The sequence below is a fragment of the Erpetoichthys calabaricus genome, chromosome 5 (assembly GCF_900747795.2).
Source record: "Erpetoichthys calabaricus chromosome 5, fErpCal1.3, whole genome shotgun sequence".
Lineage (NCBI taxonomy): Eukaryota > Metazoa > Chordata > Cladistia > Polypteriformes > Polypteridae > Erpetoichthys > Erpetoichthys calabaricus.
The window spans coordinates 251,426,827-251,446,263 of NC_041398.2; the positions used below are offsets into that span (position 1 = coordinate 251,426,827).

The 19,437-nt window shown below is 51.0% G+C and overlaps 1 protein-coding gene across 1 annotated transcript in view; it reads left to right on the top strand.

Moving 5' to 3' along the window:
• galntl6 (polypeptide N-acetylgalactosaminyltransferase like 6) overlaps window positions 1-19,437 on the top strand; it is a 104,323-nt gene that overhangs the window by 43,223 nt on the left and 41,663 nt on the right. The window contains 2 exon segments of the mRNA XM_028791147.2: window positions 6,164-6,302; window positions 11,605-11,771. Of these exon segments, the coding sequence (XP_028646980.1) occupies window positions 6,164-6,302; window positions 11,605-11,771 (306 nt within the window).

A 19,437-nucleotide genomic window follows, 5' to 3' on the forward strand; every position in this document is an offset into this window, starting at 1 on the left:
GCCACAGCAAACAAAACATATAGAGACATGAGAAGTCAAACGAGGAGAAACTCGGCCATTCAGAGCACCCAGGAGAACATCACAAAAGGTGCGCAAAGGGCACATCACGTGACACTCCGACAGTGGGTAGCGTTTTGGGTTTCACTGCTTTGGCATTTCTTAGGTTTTCAGGTTTGACCCTAAACTCTCACCTCCATGGCCATGCCCACCATTTTTGCCTGCCATTTTGTTTTGATCCACATTGGCAGCACACAGTGTGCTTAAGTCCAGTTGGGCAAAGGACAACCGAGTGCCAGGATGCCAGCTGCACCTCCTAGGTCAATGAATGCCCCAGAAGCCACCGAGAGAAGACACCGGGAAGATGTCAGCTGTCTAGGGCTCTGGCATGGCTGGCTGACTTAAACCTCCTCACCTGTGGCACCTTTGTGCCCCGACAATGCCCACTGGGTGAATGGCTGCAAGTGAGAGGTTCAGATAAGAAGAGCTCATGCCTCTGAAAGAGCACCTCAGCTTATTTATTTATTTATTACTATTATTATTATTATTAATAATAATATTATTATTATTATCCATCCATCCATCCATTACCCAACCCGCTACATCCCAACTACAGGGTTACGAGGGTCTGCTGGAGCCAATCCCCGCCACCACAGGGCACAAGGCAGGAAACATACCCTGGGCAGGTCGCCAGCCCACCATAGTATTATTATTATTATTATTATTATTATTATTATTACAACAGCTGTCCAACTAACATCAATATATGACTTAGAAGTCCCTGAGGTGCTTCCTTTACCCTCCATACCAGCTGACAGCCTTTGAGCATTATTGCCATACAGGGAGACCAAGGCCTTCTCATTAATTCTCACTATGTATTCTTGTGGACCCCCAAATGTGGCTTCATAAGTTTATGGGGTCCTTATTGTCCTGTGAAAAATCCAATGAAGTTCTAATCTGCTTGTGCTAATCGGGATGTATGTAGCGTGATGTCACTCCCTGGCACTGTGATTAGTGATTGATGGATATGACAGGCGCTAAATAAGTGACAGACAGATAGATAGATAGATAGATAGATAGATAGATAGATAGATAGATAGATAGATAGATAGATAGATAGATAGATAGATAGATAGATAGATAGATAGATAGATAGATAGATGTGTGAAAGTGTGATGGGTCTCCTCAGGGTCCTCATTGTCACATATACAGAGTCCAGTGAAATTCTTCCATGCCTGTGCTGTCTATGATTGTTTGCACAATTGTGTGCCCCCAGGACCACCTGGCATCCATGCCTTTGTGCCCAGCCCTGCTTGAGCTCTACCTTGGGCACAGCAGATTAAACTCTCATGTTTTAAACTGCCAGCCAGTTTTGCCCTGTCATTGCCCACTTCAACAGGACCCCTGAATGTTTTGTTTCATTTGCAGCTTCATGTGCCCTGGCAGGCAGCTCCCTTGGCAGTGGTCCTGATTCATTCGAGGGTAGTTCTTCATCTTGGCAGATGGTTCAGCACAGCTCACATTTAAGAGACGGAGAGGCAGAGATGACGTGGGGCCCCCGTGTCTCCCATTCCCGTCTGTAATTTACAGAGCAAGTCGGAGTGTCAGATGAACTGCTCGTTGATTTATAGCGCCTTTCTCGGCAGGTGCGGTCAGAAAATAGCAAATCTGTGATGAATGTCTGGGCTACACAGTTGGACAAAGACGAGAATCAGACAGGGCAGGAAATGCCCGCCGTCTTGAAGACTTTTCCATTCCCCAGCTGCAGTTTCTTGCTTGTTCGCAGGGATTAGAGACGTCAGGAGTGAGTGTGTAGCCATGAAAAGCGGAGGCTAATCCTGAACTCCCCGTGGCTCCTTCTTTATCTGCTTATGTACTGAGGCTTCCTGACTATTAGATGCGCTGAAAATGAAAGCCTGTAAGCAGAATGTTCTCCAGACGGCATCCTGCGCCCCCCCCCCATCGGCTGACAGGCAGGCATCAAGTGCAGGGGCCGAGGAGATGCTCGTTGGCTGTAATCCAAGAGTGCCCAGGAGTCTCACATAACTGGGCGCAGTGTGCCAGGATGATTGGCAGGTCATCTGGAGAAAGGCCGAGGCGCGTCAAGTCCAATCGGCGTCAAAGTGCGCTCGGCGTGCAGTGTGTGCCGCGCGGAGCTGTCCACGGAGGCAGGTGCTGAAATCGGCTTCGCTGGCTCCCCAGTCACTACGTGAAGCGCTTGGTGTAGCGAGAAAGGCGCTATATTAATGTACCGAAGTACTATTATTATTATTATTATTATTATTATTATTATTATTATTATTGCTAGGACATTTCCTGCCCTGGGGAGTAAAACATCAGTGGAGAGCAGCTGAGGATGAACTGGCCAGCTGTGCACCGCAGATATTCGTAACAAGATGGTGGGCTGGACTCCTGCTCAGTCTGTCTGATCGTCTCCATCGCTTTAGCTGATGTTTTCTTAAATCTTCAGTGGCGCTTCAGTCGGCACTTAGAATTTCCATCACGTGTGTTTCTCAGGTGGACTTTAAATGGGGGCAAACAGGATTTAATGAGTTAAAAACCTAAAAGAGGGCAAGATAGAAAACTTGAGGTGATGTGCTTTATGTGCTCCTCAATGTAAGATGTGGTGCCATGAGCTTAGTGTAAGCAGAAGGTGACGCTGACCAGGATGACGACGATGATGATGATGATGAGTATTAAATGTTAGCAGGAGATGATTGTTCAGTGGTGTAAGGGGGAGCAGCACTTTCAGTTACTTTGTGACATTTTGGGTTTGTTTAAAATTCTTTTCATCATGCGTTACATTTTTTTCTGGAATTTTCCATCGTTTCAGTCATGCCGAATCTGTCTTGAGGAGTATTTAAAGACATTAAAATAGTGTGACATTTTTCACGGATGCCTTACAGAATTCATAAGGAGTCCCAGAAGCACTTCCAGAAATACCCACTAGAGGGAGAAATCCCATCAAAACCCCCAACTAGACACAAAGGCCCTCGTAGAATCTTCATCGAATTAAAGATTTATTCTTCTAATGACAATGAAGGTCAAGAGAGCGCAAAGCTAAAATGGAAGGACCCTTAACACAAACACAATCCAAATCACGCATGGATTCCAAAAGTGAGGTCAACAAATCATGGAGCAGAAAGACGAAAATCCAGAAATCCAATAAACCCAGAGGAGCGATAAACACAAGGAAACTCACCAACTCTGGAGGGCATTCACAACGACCCACCAGGAACAGTAGGAGACCCTCTAGATTTATAGGCAGGGGGCAGCTCCTCCCACAAGAGAGCAGAGATGATTACCAAACGTAACCTAAACATCAATGAAGGAACAAAGGGGACGTAAAGCAGGACCTTGAACCATAGGCCTGGCTGGCACCCTGGCACAGATACAGCAGCGTTAATACAAGCAACTCTGCGTTGTTAACTACATCAGTGCTAGGCTCAGATGACAGGAGGTGACATCAGAGAGACAGTTCCATTATATAGCGCCTTTCCAATGCACTGAGCTCTATCACCATCAACGTGTCACATCCACCTGGACAAAGTGACAGCTGCCAGTCTTGTGCCAGTACACTCTCCATACATCAGCTATTAGGTAGTGGAAGGGTGAGTGAGGGTGATTAGGGGGTCCAGAATGACCAGGGTGTGGTGGGCCCTTCAGCCAGGACATCAGGGTACAAATTTCCTTTTTTTGAAGGACGGTCAGGGATCTTTAATGACCACAGAGAGTCAGGGCCACCATTTTACATCTCATCCAAAGGATGTCACCAATGTTGACAGCACACTGTCCCTGTCCCTGCACTGAGGCATTGGGGTCCACACACAAACCACAGGATAAGCACCCCCTGCTGGCACCAGCAGCCCCTGCTTTCCTAAATGGACTTCAGTGCAGTTAGTGATGATGAGGTATCAAAGTCAGCAGTTTCTGGTGAAGGACACAGAAAGAAGGGTGGGCTGCCATGAGGGTCTACCCTGTGCAATGGTGGGAAAACCCAAAGAGTGAGACGACAAAGAGAAGGTCGTGGTGGTCACTAAATAAAGACAATTTCACTTTCAGAGACTTCATGGGCACTTCTAGGTTTGGCCATCTTTATATGCCATCCAAGGTGAATGTTTGATGGCAGTTTGGTGACAGAGGAAGTGACATCAAAAATGTTTGGTCTGTCCTGGTGGGTAAAGAGGAGACCAGTTACCAACAGTGCCCTTTCACGATCAGTGGTGGCATTGCTGATATTGTCATAGCCATGCACATGTGACACAGGACCTGTTCAGCAGCGAAGACATGTTTGGTGGCACTTGGTGACAGATGGGTTTTGGTTTCCGGTTGATGAACGCTGCAATCATTTGCAATTGTTTGTCGCCATTTCTTCTCCTGATCCTCCTCTTCTCTTTTGAAGGCCCTGAGGAAGGGGGCTGCTCCTGAAGCCTGTCAACCTGAAGGACTCAACTTGGACCCCCACATACCACCGGCCTTCTGTGTGGCACACATCATGGCTTTAATGGACGTGATGGACATGGTGGACTCCGTTGGCGCTCAGATCTTTGGAGGTCCCTAAAGCTTCTGCAAGTGTCGTGTTTTCTGAGTACTCGGCGGTACCCACATCAGCCATCTTCATTAGGTGTGGTGGCTTTAGGTCAAGCCTGGCCTTTGCATTCACATTCAGTTTCTCTGCCCACTCACTTCGGCCATTTCTATTCTGTATAGCGCCTTTTTGCCAGGACTGAAGAGGCTGACCCGCCAGTAATGTTCAGTGCCCTCAGTGGCCCATTCTCAAAACAGTGTAACGTCTGACAGTGGGCACCAGGGGGCAGTACAGTCCTCTCTGCATGACTCCATGCCAGGGCAAAGTGCTTACTGTGAGATGGACTGGCATGGCAGCTATGCCCAGATGGGAAGTGGAGACTCTGGAGCAAATGGAAAGGTGCAGACCCTGGTGAGGTGGATGTCATGACCGGCCCCTGCCTGCTTCTTGGGACCACTGCCTTAAATCTGCCCACCTGTGCCCCCCAGAGGGTCGCCACGCTAGAGATGTCAGCTCTTAAGTCGATTGAGCGCCTCATCTGACCAGCTCGGACCCCTATGATGACTGGACTGTCCTCCTGACTTTTCTCAGCTCTGGCCCCTCAGATGCCCTCCATCTTGACTGACCATCCACTAGCTGAGAATCATTTCTAAGACCCTTTGATCGGTGCCTCTTCTATCGGCTCACATTGCCAGCACAGCCAAAGCTGACTGCCAGTGTTTAAGGACCTTGTCACCGAGGAGTGCCATCCTCAGAGGGGCCTTATTTTTCTTCAGCCCCCCCGTTCTCTTTGGAGCCCTCGACGTGCTGCTGACGTGGCTTTGGCTGGCTGTTCTCTCAGCTGCCTTCAGACCTTCTCGCTCGAGTCATTTCTGCTACTCTTTGGGACACCAGGATGTCCCAACATGTGACATGGTGCTCCGTCTTGCTTATCCCAGGTGTCAATGCATCCAGCGGCAGAGAACGAATTCAAGTGAAGGTCAAGTGACGTCAAATAAAGGAGAGAGAGAGACCACCAAAGAGTTGGGTTGCCAGCCCAAACCGCATGTTAGGGTTCTGCGGTGACCAAAAGAAAAGAGAAGAGACGGCTTCAGAGTTGGAGCTCCGCCTCCTATGGTCGACGCCCATTTTGGTGACTCACCAGGTTTTGAAGCGACCCCCTAGAAGGGGCGGGGCCTCATGGGTCAAAGGGGAAGTGATGTCACTCATCCTCCAGCTGATGTCCCTCTGGACTGCAGCTTTAAAAGGAGGTTGTGTTAGTGACGGTGACCCCTCTCGGCTCACCTGGCAGGAGCCATGAAGGTGTCCCCTTGGCGTACGTGCTGGGCATTGAAAAGGGGTCCTGAGTGTGAGGACCCCTCCGCCTTAGGCTGAAGCTCAAACTGCCCTTCACGGTGCCACTTCAGACTCCTCTGTGGTCATGTGACTAGCTCAGGCGGTGTGCCAGTCTCTGCCACTGCTGCTGCTGCCCTCTACAGGTAAGAGGTGAGAACTGCCGTATGTGAAGAATGCGACTCTCACTGCGCTTGATTGACAGCTTGATTGTTTTTTCTTGTTTTTTTTCCAGCCAATCACACTGAACGATATGTAAATTAGGGGCGTGCCAGTCCACGCTGATCCCTCTGCCTTGTCTTGTAGGTAAAGGGGAGCACGGAAAGCCGTACCCGCTAACAGAGGAGGAGAGCGACGACTTGGCATACCGGGAGAACGGATTTAACATCCACGTCAGCAACACCATCGCGCTGGACCGCTCGCTGCCCGACATCAGACACCCAAAGTAAGTCCATGCTGTGTACCCATGCAGGGGGTGCCCTCCACTTAGCCTGGCACAGCAGGCACTGAAGCACAACTTTGAGTAAAGTGCCACATGCTGGGGGCTGCTTCAGCTCACAGTGGGCACCATGGGGCACTACAGCCAACTAGCAGAGTGTGGCACTGGGAAGCAAATTGGTTGTTGTGTAAAACAGTGTAGTGGAATGATCGTGACGCTGACGCCATGAGTGCCAACTCAGGAGCAGCACCAGCCCATCGAGCCTTCAATGCATTTCCTTCTCCACTTCCATCTTTCCTGCCTACAACTGGTGGCCCCGTCCTCCTCCTCATCCTTGAGTGACACCAGAGGCCACCAGAGGGTGACACTAAACAGGCCCAATGTGTTCTGGCATCGTAAGGAGAGATGGGACCGAAACAGACTGGCATAAGAATCAGAGAGGAGGGCGCAGAGGGCCTGGGTAGGGTGGGCTGCTGTCACTGGAGGAGCCCCCCTTCCTTGAGTGGCCAGACATCAAATCAAATCCAGTTTAATTTGTCACATGTAATGGCACACTGCTGCTAGTAAACACACGACTGGTGACACGTCGATAAACATCGACACGCATGGTGATGCTATTATACGTGCCACCTAGGCCAGGCGCGCTCCGTGTTAAGGCGCTATATTTGCCCGGCTGAGTCTCCCCCTCCAAATGTGGCCCTCTGTAGAGTTTGCATTGCCCCAGGTGGTCCACGTCGGCCCCAGGACCCTCGCCGCTCCCGTCCGGTACTCCACGCATTTCTAATGGCGACGGAGCTGCGCAAGTCGTAATTTATGGCCGCCGATCAGACCTGGAGGGGCCGCATGGACTTCATTCTCCACTAAGCAGTCACATTCGTTTTCTTTAGTGCTGAATTAATTTGGTCCTCATTACGCAGCCACCGGAGAATCCTGTGCCCGGAGAGGAGGGAGCGGCGGGCAGAGCGCCCATCACAATCTCATCTCAGCCAGGATTTATGCGTCAGTGAATTCTCCGAGTCGTAGATTGTGAGGAGTCACATTAATGTGCAAATGTAGGCCATTAGAGGGACACCGCAGAGTCCTCGGGGACCGGCGCTGGAGACGGAGAGCCGCAGTGGCCCACTCTTCAGCCTCATCAGTGACCGCACTCCGCTCGGGAGGACCCTGGCTGGGGGACTTTAACCCACAAGGCTGTGGGCAAAGTGACCTCCTGTGACCCTCAGACAACCTGGTCACCCTTCAGAAAAGAATGACCTGGTAGGCCACCAGCCACCTGACAACTGATAATAAACAGAGCGGGCAGTGGTGTGATCACACGGGCTCAGGGGTACAGTGTGGCACCCAGGGCTCCCGAAACACAGAAAAACACAATAACTCAGGAGGCAGGCTTTGTGACCTGCATGTGCCACCAAGGAGCCATCAACTCAAAAAGGGAGAGGAGAGCAGCAAAAACCCCTGGCCCAGATTAGTGAAACTCACAGTTAAAGGGTTTACTAACTAAACAGTCCAAAAAAATAAGAAAAAGCAAAACAGTGCTGCCCCCTAGTGGCTCCTGTGCCACTCAGTCTCCACTTCAGTTACCGGAACGGACGGCCATTTCTCCTGTCACAGCTACAGGAATAAACAACGTCATCGTGTTGACCCTCAAAGCCCCCTGTGTGACTCTTCACCTGCCACATCACCAGCCGCACAACCAGCTGCAGACATAAATGGAAACTTGGGGGTCCGGCTGACCCTCCTTTGTGCTCCTCAACCCATCCATCTAACACGATGTCTCTGGATGCCAGCATGTTGAGTCCCCCCCACCCAGTGCTCCTAGTTCAAGCCCTGGCCATTCTCCAGGTGTGCCCGCCCCACTCTCGTATCCTAGACGGGTCAATGCACGGACTGACCAGTGGCACCAAATTGGCCTGATGTGAGTGAGTGGACCCCCTGAGTTGGATTACCACCCACATGCCAGGACAGGCATTGGCCCTGAGAGTAAGATGGTCCAGAAAGTGAATGGAGGACAACAGAAAACCAGGAGAACATGGCAGCTGACTGTGGGTCTCCAAGTGCTGTGTGCCACCGTCACGCTGCCCACCTTCTAAAGCTGCTGAAACCTGAACACGCCACAGGCAATGGGGTGGCACACAGTGGAGGACGTTAAACGATAATCATGATGGTGACGACTTCTGTGAGGGTCCTTCTTCACCGTCTTGTTTGCATTCCTCAAGTCAATCGTGAGGTCAGCGGGCACCTGGGGGGTGCGGCGGATTAACTCCGTGTGCCTTTAATTTCATCCTTCATCGTAATTATGATAAATGACTTCACGCACCCCCCAGACCTGCCGTCCCCGTGAGGCTCATTAGAGCTCATGCAAATTAGCGCATGACAATTAGACTTCCAATTTGCATTCCAAATATCTGCCCAGATCTCACACACTCCTAAATACATTAAAATAAACCTCAGGGACACGAGTGTCCCCTCAGGGCCTGACTGTCACGCTGCCTGTCTTCAATGCTGGGCAGTATGGTGGCACAGTGTGTAGTCCTTCTACCTCCATACCCCAAAACCCCTTTCAATGGGTGCCCAGTCTGCCAGGCTGCATCTTATTTGACCGTCCATGTGGCTTTCATCCCAGGAGTCACATCTCATGGTCACCTGGCCAGGGAGAAGAAAGATGGATGGCCAGGGAAGGTGGGAATAGGGGCAGGCATAGCCATCAGGACCACCATTAGCAGGGCTGGGAAAAAGTCTTTGCCCCCATGCTGATCTTTACATTCTGGAATTTTCACAATGAATGCTTCAGACCTTTAGACAAAGTGCAATGATAAAGGAATGGAACTGAGAATTCACAAGGCCGTCTTTATTCATCACCCGTGTGAAAAAGTAATTGCCCCCCAATACTTGGCTACATCAGTTATGTTAAATTTACCCCATGGGACAAATAAATCACTCCCAGTTTGCCTCACTATTTTATAGTGCCTTTCACATCTATCTATATCAACATGTCCTCAGATTTGGTGCCAGTCTTTCCCTTCGCTCTTTTAGCCCACTTTTCTTTCTTTGCTCTTCTGCACCTGACAGGCTTTGCCAGCGTGAGGCGCACCTCTCATGCCCACTCTTTGCCCAGTCCACACCACCACCCCACTGTAGAGCTGCCTTTGTGTTTCTATCATCTGTCCCAGATTTAAGAACATGGAGGCCCATAGAAACAACTGTGAGGAAGAAGAGGAATATGAACAGAGGGGAAGGAGGGCAGAGACGGGACACACTGAAGGGAAATCCCAAAACTGAAAGGGGCATACAGGGGCCAGTGGGGGGCAGGGGGTAAAGAAGACCACCACAGTGCTCTGAGCTTTACAATCTGCAAGACCTGACAAGTATGGATGTAGCTGCCAATGGCCTGGTCAATGAGTGCCACCATGGAGATCTGATTTAAGGAAGCCGAGATTCTCATGGAGCAGCGACTGGGTGACAGTGGTGACGTTTATTTGAGGACAATCCGAGTGACTGTGTGAGCACCAGTCTGTGGCACAGCTACTGAGAGGACTTCAATTCCTAGCAGCCAGTGGGAGTACACAGGTGCCATTGGAGGTGGTCAGATGGCACTCAGTGGTGTGTGTATCACCAAAGTGGCTGCAGTCCCTGCTCGATGTGTGATGCCACTCCTCTGCTTAGCATATTCATATAATGGGGGGTTATTGTACGGCTTGAAACTTCATAGAAGGACAATCACTGACTACACCTAGTATTAGGTGAACAATGGGCTGTGCCAGTGTGAGGAGTGCCATGCCACTGCCAGCAGGTGAAGTTAATTGAGGAGGAAAGGCTCAAAACACCAAAAGAATGACCCATCAAAACCAGCAAGTTGTCAGCCTGGCAAGCAAAGGACCCTCAGACATCACTCTGATGTATCGTGTGAAAGGACCAGTAGGGGGCATCTGCCTCGCAGTAAGGAGATCGGGGTCCTGCATGGAGAGCGACTTGTGTAGTGAGAAAGGCGCTATATAAATGTAAAGAACTCTTTATTATTATTATTATTATCTGAAATTCAGCTTCTCAAGGCGCTATACTAAAGTAAACAGAAGTGAGTTCAGTTATTGAATTCATAAACTCCGCTGGAATTCTGCCCACTGTTGGTGGCTTTAGCAGAGTCATGCAGGTGTATAAATGCCAGATGAGGGCACAGTATGTGGCATATAATCGAGAATTGGGCAGTGCAATGGGCTCACTAAACCAACAAGTCACACTCAAATGACACGAACGTCATCAGTAAAGGACGCGACTCGTTCACTGAGAGACGCAGGCCGGGAAAGTTCAGAAGCAGAACATCAGAAAACTGCAGAGGCCACTGCTTTAATTTCAGAGTGGGATGGTGGGCATGCGTGGCACTGGCATGTGGATTAATGGTCAGGGCGGATGATCTGAGCATCGATAAAGTCTGAGCATATCATGGGGCTCAGAGTGATATGTATAGAAATTGACTTGCTGTCACACACATTGGCATTCAAAGTGATGAGAGCGCATGCCACATAAGGTCTGCCACCACAACATGGAGCTGCTGCACCTTAATGGCCTGACGGGGCCCAACATGGCCGATGTCACATGACGACCTGTGCTCCTTTCATTCATTTGTCTTCTTTAGTCCATGCTTTTGGATTTGCCAATGCTTATCTTGGAATTATTATTATTTGTCACTATGGCTTCCAGGCCTGTGTGCCAATCCTGACTCATGGAGGTGGCATCACAGGGCACCAACGCTGGTCCAATGTGGAGAAGGCAGCTAGCCAGATATACAAACCTCAGTACCTGAAAGCAAACAGGCATCTGAACCAAAGAGTCTGGAGGAGGGAGGCAGCAGCACAGAGCAGTGCCCCTCCATGCCCCCTCAGGTCACACAGCAGGCCTGGTCATCTGTGCCCACTCCTTCCTGCTCACTCCATCCTTTTCAAGCAGAACCCTGCAAGTCCATCAGAAGGAGCTCAGCCACCTCCTCCTCGCCCTTCCAGTTCTTTCATTTTTGTGATTTTATTTCGAAAGGTGGGTTTGTGGGAAGCTCTGGTTTGAGACCCCTCTGTAGAGGGGATGCCAGTCCCGTGTCTTTGGATGGGAACATGTAGCTGGGGTCTCCACAGGTGACCACCCAGGAGAACATGGGAACTGCTTTGATGGTGAACCCGTGTTCAGACCATGTAAGGCAGCAGTGCCCCCATTCTTTGATGAGACTATGAGGTCTAACTGCCAGTTTCAGAGCCCACCAGTGGGCGTATTGCTGAAGTGAGTGCCATGTCCACTTCTCACCTTTTTGTTTTCCACTCCTTAGCTGCAAACAGAAGCTCTACCTGGAAAAGCTGCCCAACACCAGCATCATCATCCCTGTCCACAATGAAGGCTGGTCCTCCCTCCTGCGCACAGTTCACAGCATCGTCAACCGGACGCCCGATGATCTCATCGCCGAAATCATCCTGGTCGACGACTTCAGCGACAGAGGTATGGCCTCTTGATGTGTCGGATTCAATTACTTGCTTCTCTGGATTTGCGCCTGTGCTGGGTGGTCCCGGGGGGGTGGTGCTCTTACACTGAGTCCTCAGCTGGTGCCACTTTTTAAAATGATTGATTTGAACTCCACAGGTGGCTGAGGTTGTCCTGTGCATAGTCATTTTTACAGCATCAAGCGGGTGGTCTTAGCGGCTCAGGGTTTGGCGTGTCAGTCACGAGGATGGCAGTTCAGCTTCAGCTTCAACTCACGGTGTGACCCTGAGTGAGACGCCCCTCTGACTTCAGTGTGTTGAACTGTGGATTTGTACTGGGAAGCACTATGGACGGTATGGACAGTATGGACCTAAAGTTCAAAGGGCTCACCCTTTAGCTTTATAAGGAAAATCCAACGTGGACAAGAACGAGTCACCCGGCCTAGCAAAACCTGACAATCCTCTTGACTTTTTTAACTCCAAAATGACATCAGATTGAGTTTTGAGGGTCCCCAATGTCCGCCTGTCCGTCACTGCTTGGTCACTTATTCCATGTGTTTGTGGTTCTCTGTCTGAAGATGTGTGTGTGTGTGTGAAGTGCCAGCTACCTTCGACGTCTCCAATTCCCTCCCTAATTTAAAACTCTTCTGGCTGTCAGCTCCTGCAGTCTTTGCTCCTCCGTTGCTCTCCGTGGTGCTGAATCGGCGGCTGCTTCGCCTTTTTCTAATAAGTAGATGTGAGCGCTTTACTAGAGGGCCATAGGACTGACTGAGATCTTTCATGTTAGGGGGGCTGGGTGGTCTCGTTACCTCGGAACCTCTGCAGATTTCGTTTTTTTTTTGTTTGTTTTTTCTGTCCTCCCGGCTATCGGACTTTGTTACTTAGTATTGTCTAATCTTATTTTTATATTTTTATTTGTATATTTTTTCGTTCTTCATCTTGTAAAGCACTTTGAGTAACATTATTTTTATGAAAACTTGTTCTAGAAATACATGTTGTTGACAGCGCCTAAGCATAAGCTCCCTCGACTTGCACTGCACACAAAGGGGGCGCTATATAGACACACTTTCTGTTGGCCTTCTTAAAGTCCACTAAAGTCTTGTGTCCTCTGTATCTCCGTCAGATGAGCTCCGCTGTCTGATGCTCTCCATGGTGCTGAATCAACCCCGTTGTTCCCCTTTGGACTTTCTCCGCTGCTGCTGCTGTGTCTTTTTTGAAATACGGTGACCCTGGTACTGCAGATGAGGCCTTATCCTTGTGTTACCTGAAACGTCTGTTCCATACATCATGGACGCCATATCATCTAACATCTTGGTGGCCATCTTAATTGTTCCTGTCCACTCTCTGGATGGAGATAGTGCTGTGACTGCAGCAATGTCATTGTCCTGGGGTGGGTATTTAGATACGCATGGAGGTGTCCCCTAAATGGCAACATAAACTAAATTTTAATGTATTCTGATTTTTTCATTGGGTAGGCAGACGATGTGCTAAACATGAACAGAGTCTGAGCAGCCTTCATCGTCAAGGCTGAAAATCATCCAGGCCAGCAGAGGGCAGCACATTCAGTGTAGCACTTCATCTCTAACGGTATCAAATGATCAGAACAGAAACCCCTTAGAAGCTGTGGCATTCTGTGACACTTGAAGGGTCCACAGGGTATCATGAAGCCCCCACACTGTCCTTGGGAACTCATCAGCCCTGAATATTCTGAAATACGCCATCCACCCCCAGGTTTTGACCATAGGGGGTGTCAGTGTGGCAAATCAGTTGACAGGTCATTGGTGTCACATGTCCAGTGAGATTTTTAGTGTCATTATGTCAGGCCTCTCCAGTGACGTGACAGCTAATAGATATGAAGGGTGCTGTATAATAGAGAGATGGATGTGAAGTGCACTGCTTAATAGATTGTGACCTGTAGGGGGCAATGCAGGGTCCAAAAACCCCAGTCATGACTTCACTGGAGCAAATCCTGGGTTCAAGTAAATAGGAGATCTCCATAAGGCTCTCCCACTATAAACAATTATTCCTCTTTTCTGTCCCCCCCCCCTTTCCTTTTCCTCCTCTTCTCCTCCCAGGTGAGTGCCATCCTCCTCTCATGAACTCCAACTCCCTGGTGAGGTGGAGCGGCTTCCTTTATGCCAGATCTGGGAGTATTTCCAGGGCCACCATCTTGTATGCAGGAAGACCCTCCAATTCTGAAGGAACCTCCTTAAAACAAGGAATCCCCCTCCCCACAGCTCCACCTGGAGGCTCCCCAGAATCCCAGCAGGGCCACCCATTGGAACTACAGGCAGCCAGTGAGTGAGCGTATGGGAGAACCCCCCCACTACGGTTTTGGACTTCAAACCCTGTGGTTGTGGGTTCAGATCCTGCTTCTCACGTGTGACCCTGAGCCAGGCACCTCACCTGTTGGCACTTCAACTGGAAAAACCAAAGAAATGTGACAAATGGTGTCTCAGATGTTATAAGCTGCCTTGGACAAGAGAGGTCAGCCAAAGCCAATCCCAGTCAGCACTGGGCGCAAGGCAGGAACAAACCTTGGGCAGGGCGCCCGTCCACCGTAGGGCACACACACTCACCAAGCACACACTAGGGACAATTTAGGATGGGCAATGCACCTAACCTGCATGACTTTGGACTGTGGGAGGAAACCCACACGGACACGGGGAGGACATGCCAACCCCACGCAGGGAGGACCCAGGAAGTGAACCCAGATGGGTCTCCTTACTGCGAGGCAGCAGCGCTACTACTGTGCCACCGTGTCGCCCTCTGCCAAATCATAAATAAGATAATAATAATAATAATAATAGCAGTATTGGGAGGGCACAACTACCCTGGGGGGGCTGCTCCCTCCATTCACCCTTTATAAAGGCTGCCCAGCCAGGTAAGGTGCCATCCATCCCAGACAGAGTGCAGGCCAATCCGTGTCCTCTTCACAATGAGGTCCTTGTCATCTCGTTTCCTGTGACGTTCTGACTTACGTGAGCCAATCAGCATGCAGCACTTTGACTAGTGAAGGATTAGAAAGGCGCTATATGAGGTACAGTATATGTGACAGGCACTTTATAATAGCTGAACAGATAGGACAGATGAGACACAATAAAACACTAACGATGAAAGTGTGTCGTATAAGAAATTAAGAGATGTGCAAGGCGCTATATAATAGGCCTATGAGGCCCTTCTGTGTCACTGACAGAGTCCGATGACAACTCCACACCTCTGGGATTCCTCAGCAGCCCCTCTCTGTGACGGACATGACTGCGGTTTTCCCAGCATTCCCAGTGTGAGACCAGCCTGGTGTGGTCATTTCTGCTCGTTTCCTCTCAGTGCTCACCGCTGATTTTATTTTTGCTTTTCTTTCATTTTTTGTTTTAAACACGGCAGCAGCTGAAGGGGGCCGAGCCACTGGGCAATGATGGTGGGCTGGAGAAGGTCAGGGGAGGGGACAACAAATATGGACCTTCAGGGGCTTCCTGTTTCAGTTTCCGTCCCTCCGTCTCTCTGTCCGCTTATCCTGAGCAGGGTCACTGGAGCCCATCCCAGTAAGCGTCTGGAGGACGGCAGGACCAGCCCTGGATGGGACATGGGGGCAGCACGGGGTCAACACGCACACACAGGGCACACACACACATGGCACACACACACAGGGCACACACACATGGCACACACACACACACACACACACGGCACACACATGGCACACGCACACACACAGGGCACATGTTGTGTGTGAAAAGACAGTAAGGAATCCCAGTCACTGAGGGGGACGTTTTCCAGGCCCTATTTGGGGGTCCCTCGCCTTCCTACTCTGCTGTCCCAGTCCTCCTCCTTTGGTTTTCCTTCTAAAGCCTCAGACGCATAGCCTGCCCCACTTTACACATTTTGGGTGGTCTGTGGACGCGACTGACTGCCGCCACACTGCCCACCATGGACTCCAGCCAGTCACACACAACGCTCGCCCCAGCAGTGACCGCCATGCTGGCTTCTTGTGACAGTCCTGCAGGAAGCCCACACTGAGCCCCCCAAGCCATCAGACGTCTCTGGTGGACGTTTTTCCCCCGGCGAGTGGCTTTGGCGGGAGGCGTCTGACGAGTGTGTGACAGGCTGGACTTGATGGTTGTCCTTGTCTGCCAGCTTTCTGTGACAATTCGATGAGCTGTCAGATTTGTGAGCCGAGTGAAAGTGGCAGACAGCGGTGTGGGGGGCTCGGCTGGGCCGACTGGGCCGCCATGTCTCAGTTTCTCTTAATGGTCCGCCAACGTCTCCCACTGTGGTCAACACACAGCAGCTCAGCTAACATTCCTCCTAATCGGTCACTCAGGGGCAGAGGTGGCCCACTGTCCTCTCCCAGTATGTGCGTGTTGTCGCCCCATTGTAGACCCCCGTTGGACCGCTCCCGGTGCTGAAGGCTCAAGGTTAATGTACTCCATGCGTCACTTCTGGGACACCAAGCCTGGGGGCAAATGGACCAAAGATGTCACCCACTCCCAAAGTCCTCTCTGTGCCTGCTTGAAGGTCTCACAGTACTCTGTCTGCCCCCCCCCCCACCACAACAACCAGAGCCACTCATCGGCTTGCGACTCTGCTCAGCCCCCATGGCCTCGTCTGCTACAATTTTGCCAGGGCTCGCAGACCGCCTGAGAGTGACCAGGATGTCCCTTGTGGCTCATCTACAAATGACATTTTGTTCCATCAGAAGGTGACGTTTCCACTGACCATTAGAGATGTGGAGATTTGGTGTGACCAGGAGGAGGGGGACGGTGCATTGAGACCAAACTGAAGAGCGCGACATGAAGTCAGGGACAGAAGTGACAGGACGACCCCCAAACGAGCCACCGAGACGTCTGGCTGGCGACTGAGTCGTGTTTTGTCTTCTTGTTTTTATCTGCAGCCTTAATGGGACACTTTGGGCCGAACGACTTCTGGGACATTTTTGTGTCACCGTAATCAGGTCACGACTTCCAAAGACACGGCCATAACAAACAGCATGTGTCCTAATGATGGGTGCCCACCTGGCATCACCTGGCCATGCTAGAAGGGTCTGTGATGTACTGGTCTCTGCCCCCAGTGTGACTGCAGACCTCCCAGACTTGTGCTTCTCTCATGTACCAGTCACACCTGCCACTCCACTTTAGGACCACCACAAGGTGTGGATTTTGTCAGCTGTGAGGCTCCTCATGCCCCCGAGCCTCCTGCTCTGTGTGCAGCCAGACTGGCATGGAGTGTGCCACCTGAGGTGACCGTCCATGCAGGACCTTCTCCACCTACCGCTTCTCCATGCCAGCTTTTCAGGTGACCCCTATCAGTGGTCTGTTTGCCTCACTCGTTTGTGCCCATCACAGCAGCAGCACCTGGCAGATGCCAACCTCACCTCTGATGCCCTTCAAGTTGAGTCCAGTGGGGTCTGGCCTAGCAGACCTCCAGTGCTTGGGGTAACATGTCTGACCTTCTTGTCCTCATCTCTCTAATGGGTGGGGCCACACAGCGACAAAAGGAGCCCCTCGTGGGGCACCAGTGGGCCTTAAGCAGTGCCCTCCCAGCAGGCCAGGATAGAACAGGCCATGAACTGAAAGTACTACAGTGGTGGCATCACAATAGATGGCATGGCCCCTGCAGCTTGACCTGGGGGTATTGTTCTGCTTGTCCCTTCAGCTGTCCTCTTGCCGGACCACTCCAGTGACCCCCCCATCCAGTGTCACCTCGCAGGCCCGCTCTCCAGTGCCTCCAGACAGAGTGGCAGACTGCCCTCAGGTCGCTGTGCCCACGAGCTGCCTGGCATGATTATTCGTCTGGATGGTTGGCTGAATATTTCAGCTCCGTGACAGGCACCTGCAGCTGGCGTCACCAAAGTGGTCCTCTTAGAGCCGCTGATTGCACTTTATGGGGTCCACTGTTTCTTATTAATGCAATGGCTGTTGGAGTGACGGCCATCATTCTCAGGTCTTCTTCACCCTGTTGTGACAAATGGCCTATTTAGAGAGGACTCAAGGGACACTAAAACGTGTGAAGAAGAAGAAGAAGAAGAAGAAGAGGGAGGGCAAGTGCTGCCCGGTGGCTGTCCTCCATGGGCCACAGAAGGGGTCACTGCAGAGGTGTGGGCTGCCATGGAGGACCTCATTGTTGAGCAGAACCCTGGAGAAAGTGAAGAGCAGAACAAGAAGCGTCAAAGCATTGGGGTGAATGAGTGCGGACCACCTTTAACTACATGGCTGTGCCAACAGCTGTGAGCTGTGGACCACCTGAACACCCCGCCTGTTAGACCAGGCGTGGCTACAAAAGATGTGACAGTCGAGCAGCCACCATCTTGTCACCATTTGTGTAAGAACGGTGGACAGAGGTGATGAAGAGTCTAATCGAGGGCACCCTTATGTCACAAGTCCAGGGAGGTCACACGAGTGGAGTCACCAGGCTCCATAATTCCATACAGTTCTTTATCTCTTTATATAGCGCCTTTCATTGAGAGCTGTGACAAGTTCAGAGGTGACTGATGACAGATAAAGACACAGATGAGTGAAAACACACACAACGACTGAGGACCTCAAGACAAGTTGGCATACACTGTGCCCGCCAGTCTCTGCCATTGAGATTAGCGCTGAGCTGTGGGGGAGAAGAAAAGAAAAAATCAGTCAGCAGTGCCAGTGGAGGTGTGGGGGGGGGGTCTGCAGTCAGGTAGAAGAGACCCCCGCACCCTGCTGGGCATTCCACCGTAGCATCTCTGATGACTAAACCTCCCAAGGCTCCAGTACCTCAGGTGACTCTTTAATGGGCAGGACCATGTGGCGCCAAGTGGCACAGCAGGGCACTGAGAAGACAACCAGATGGCGGAGGCTCGCTGACAGTTTATGAGGGTCACGTTACTCGTATTGTTATTTAGATGACTAAATGACGGAGACGCAGTGGGCACAGCTAGGCAGCAGCTCTGATCAGGGTGTGCCACACACAAAGGGGCATCTCCGGTCCTCAGCTTCGTAACTCATCCTCCTCTGCCATTTCATCTTTAACATTCCAGCACGTGGAGATCTCGGCGCACTGTGCTTTGAGGGCACTGATAAGTTCAGGAGGGCAAGCGGGTAACATCACAAAAAGAAGACTCCATGTCAGCTTCTGCTCGATGCCCCCCAAAACACACCTGCATATGCAGAACATGCCTAAGGGGGTCTTTGAAATGCCTGTCACTTCTTCACTGACTTCTATCTGCTCAGGTGCCAACCAGAAGGGAGGTCTTCAGCTGCCCATTCCACTGGACCATCTCTTATACCCTTTGACAGTTCCTTGTGAGGACCACCTCCAGATGGCACCAATATGGCGTCCCCCAGTCTCAAATGCCTGTTAGGTGTGACCTGCACATCAGAGTGTCACAGTCCTCATCTGCCGTTTCTCAAGAGGAAAATGACCACAAAGTGACAACAGGGGGCGCCTCAGAGCGCAGAACACATCTGCTGTTCCATTTTGCTCCCACACCTTCTCCCACTGCAGCAGCAGCACAACCCTTGGCACATTCCCCTCTGCCCTTCCCCAGGTGGGCTTTGGCCTCCTCTGTTCCCAAGTCCAACTTATCTGGGCTGAGGCTGAGGGGCTCCTTTTCAAGTGTGACTTGGGGGTACTTCAGACACGTCACTACTGGGATCAAGAAGACAGGGGAGCCTCCTCCCTCCATTGGCACCCAAGGACCCCTGACGGGGTGG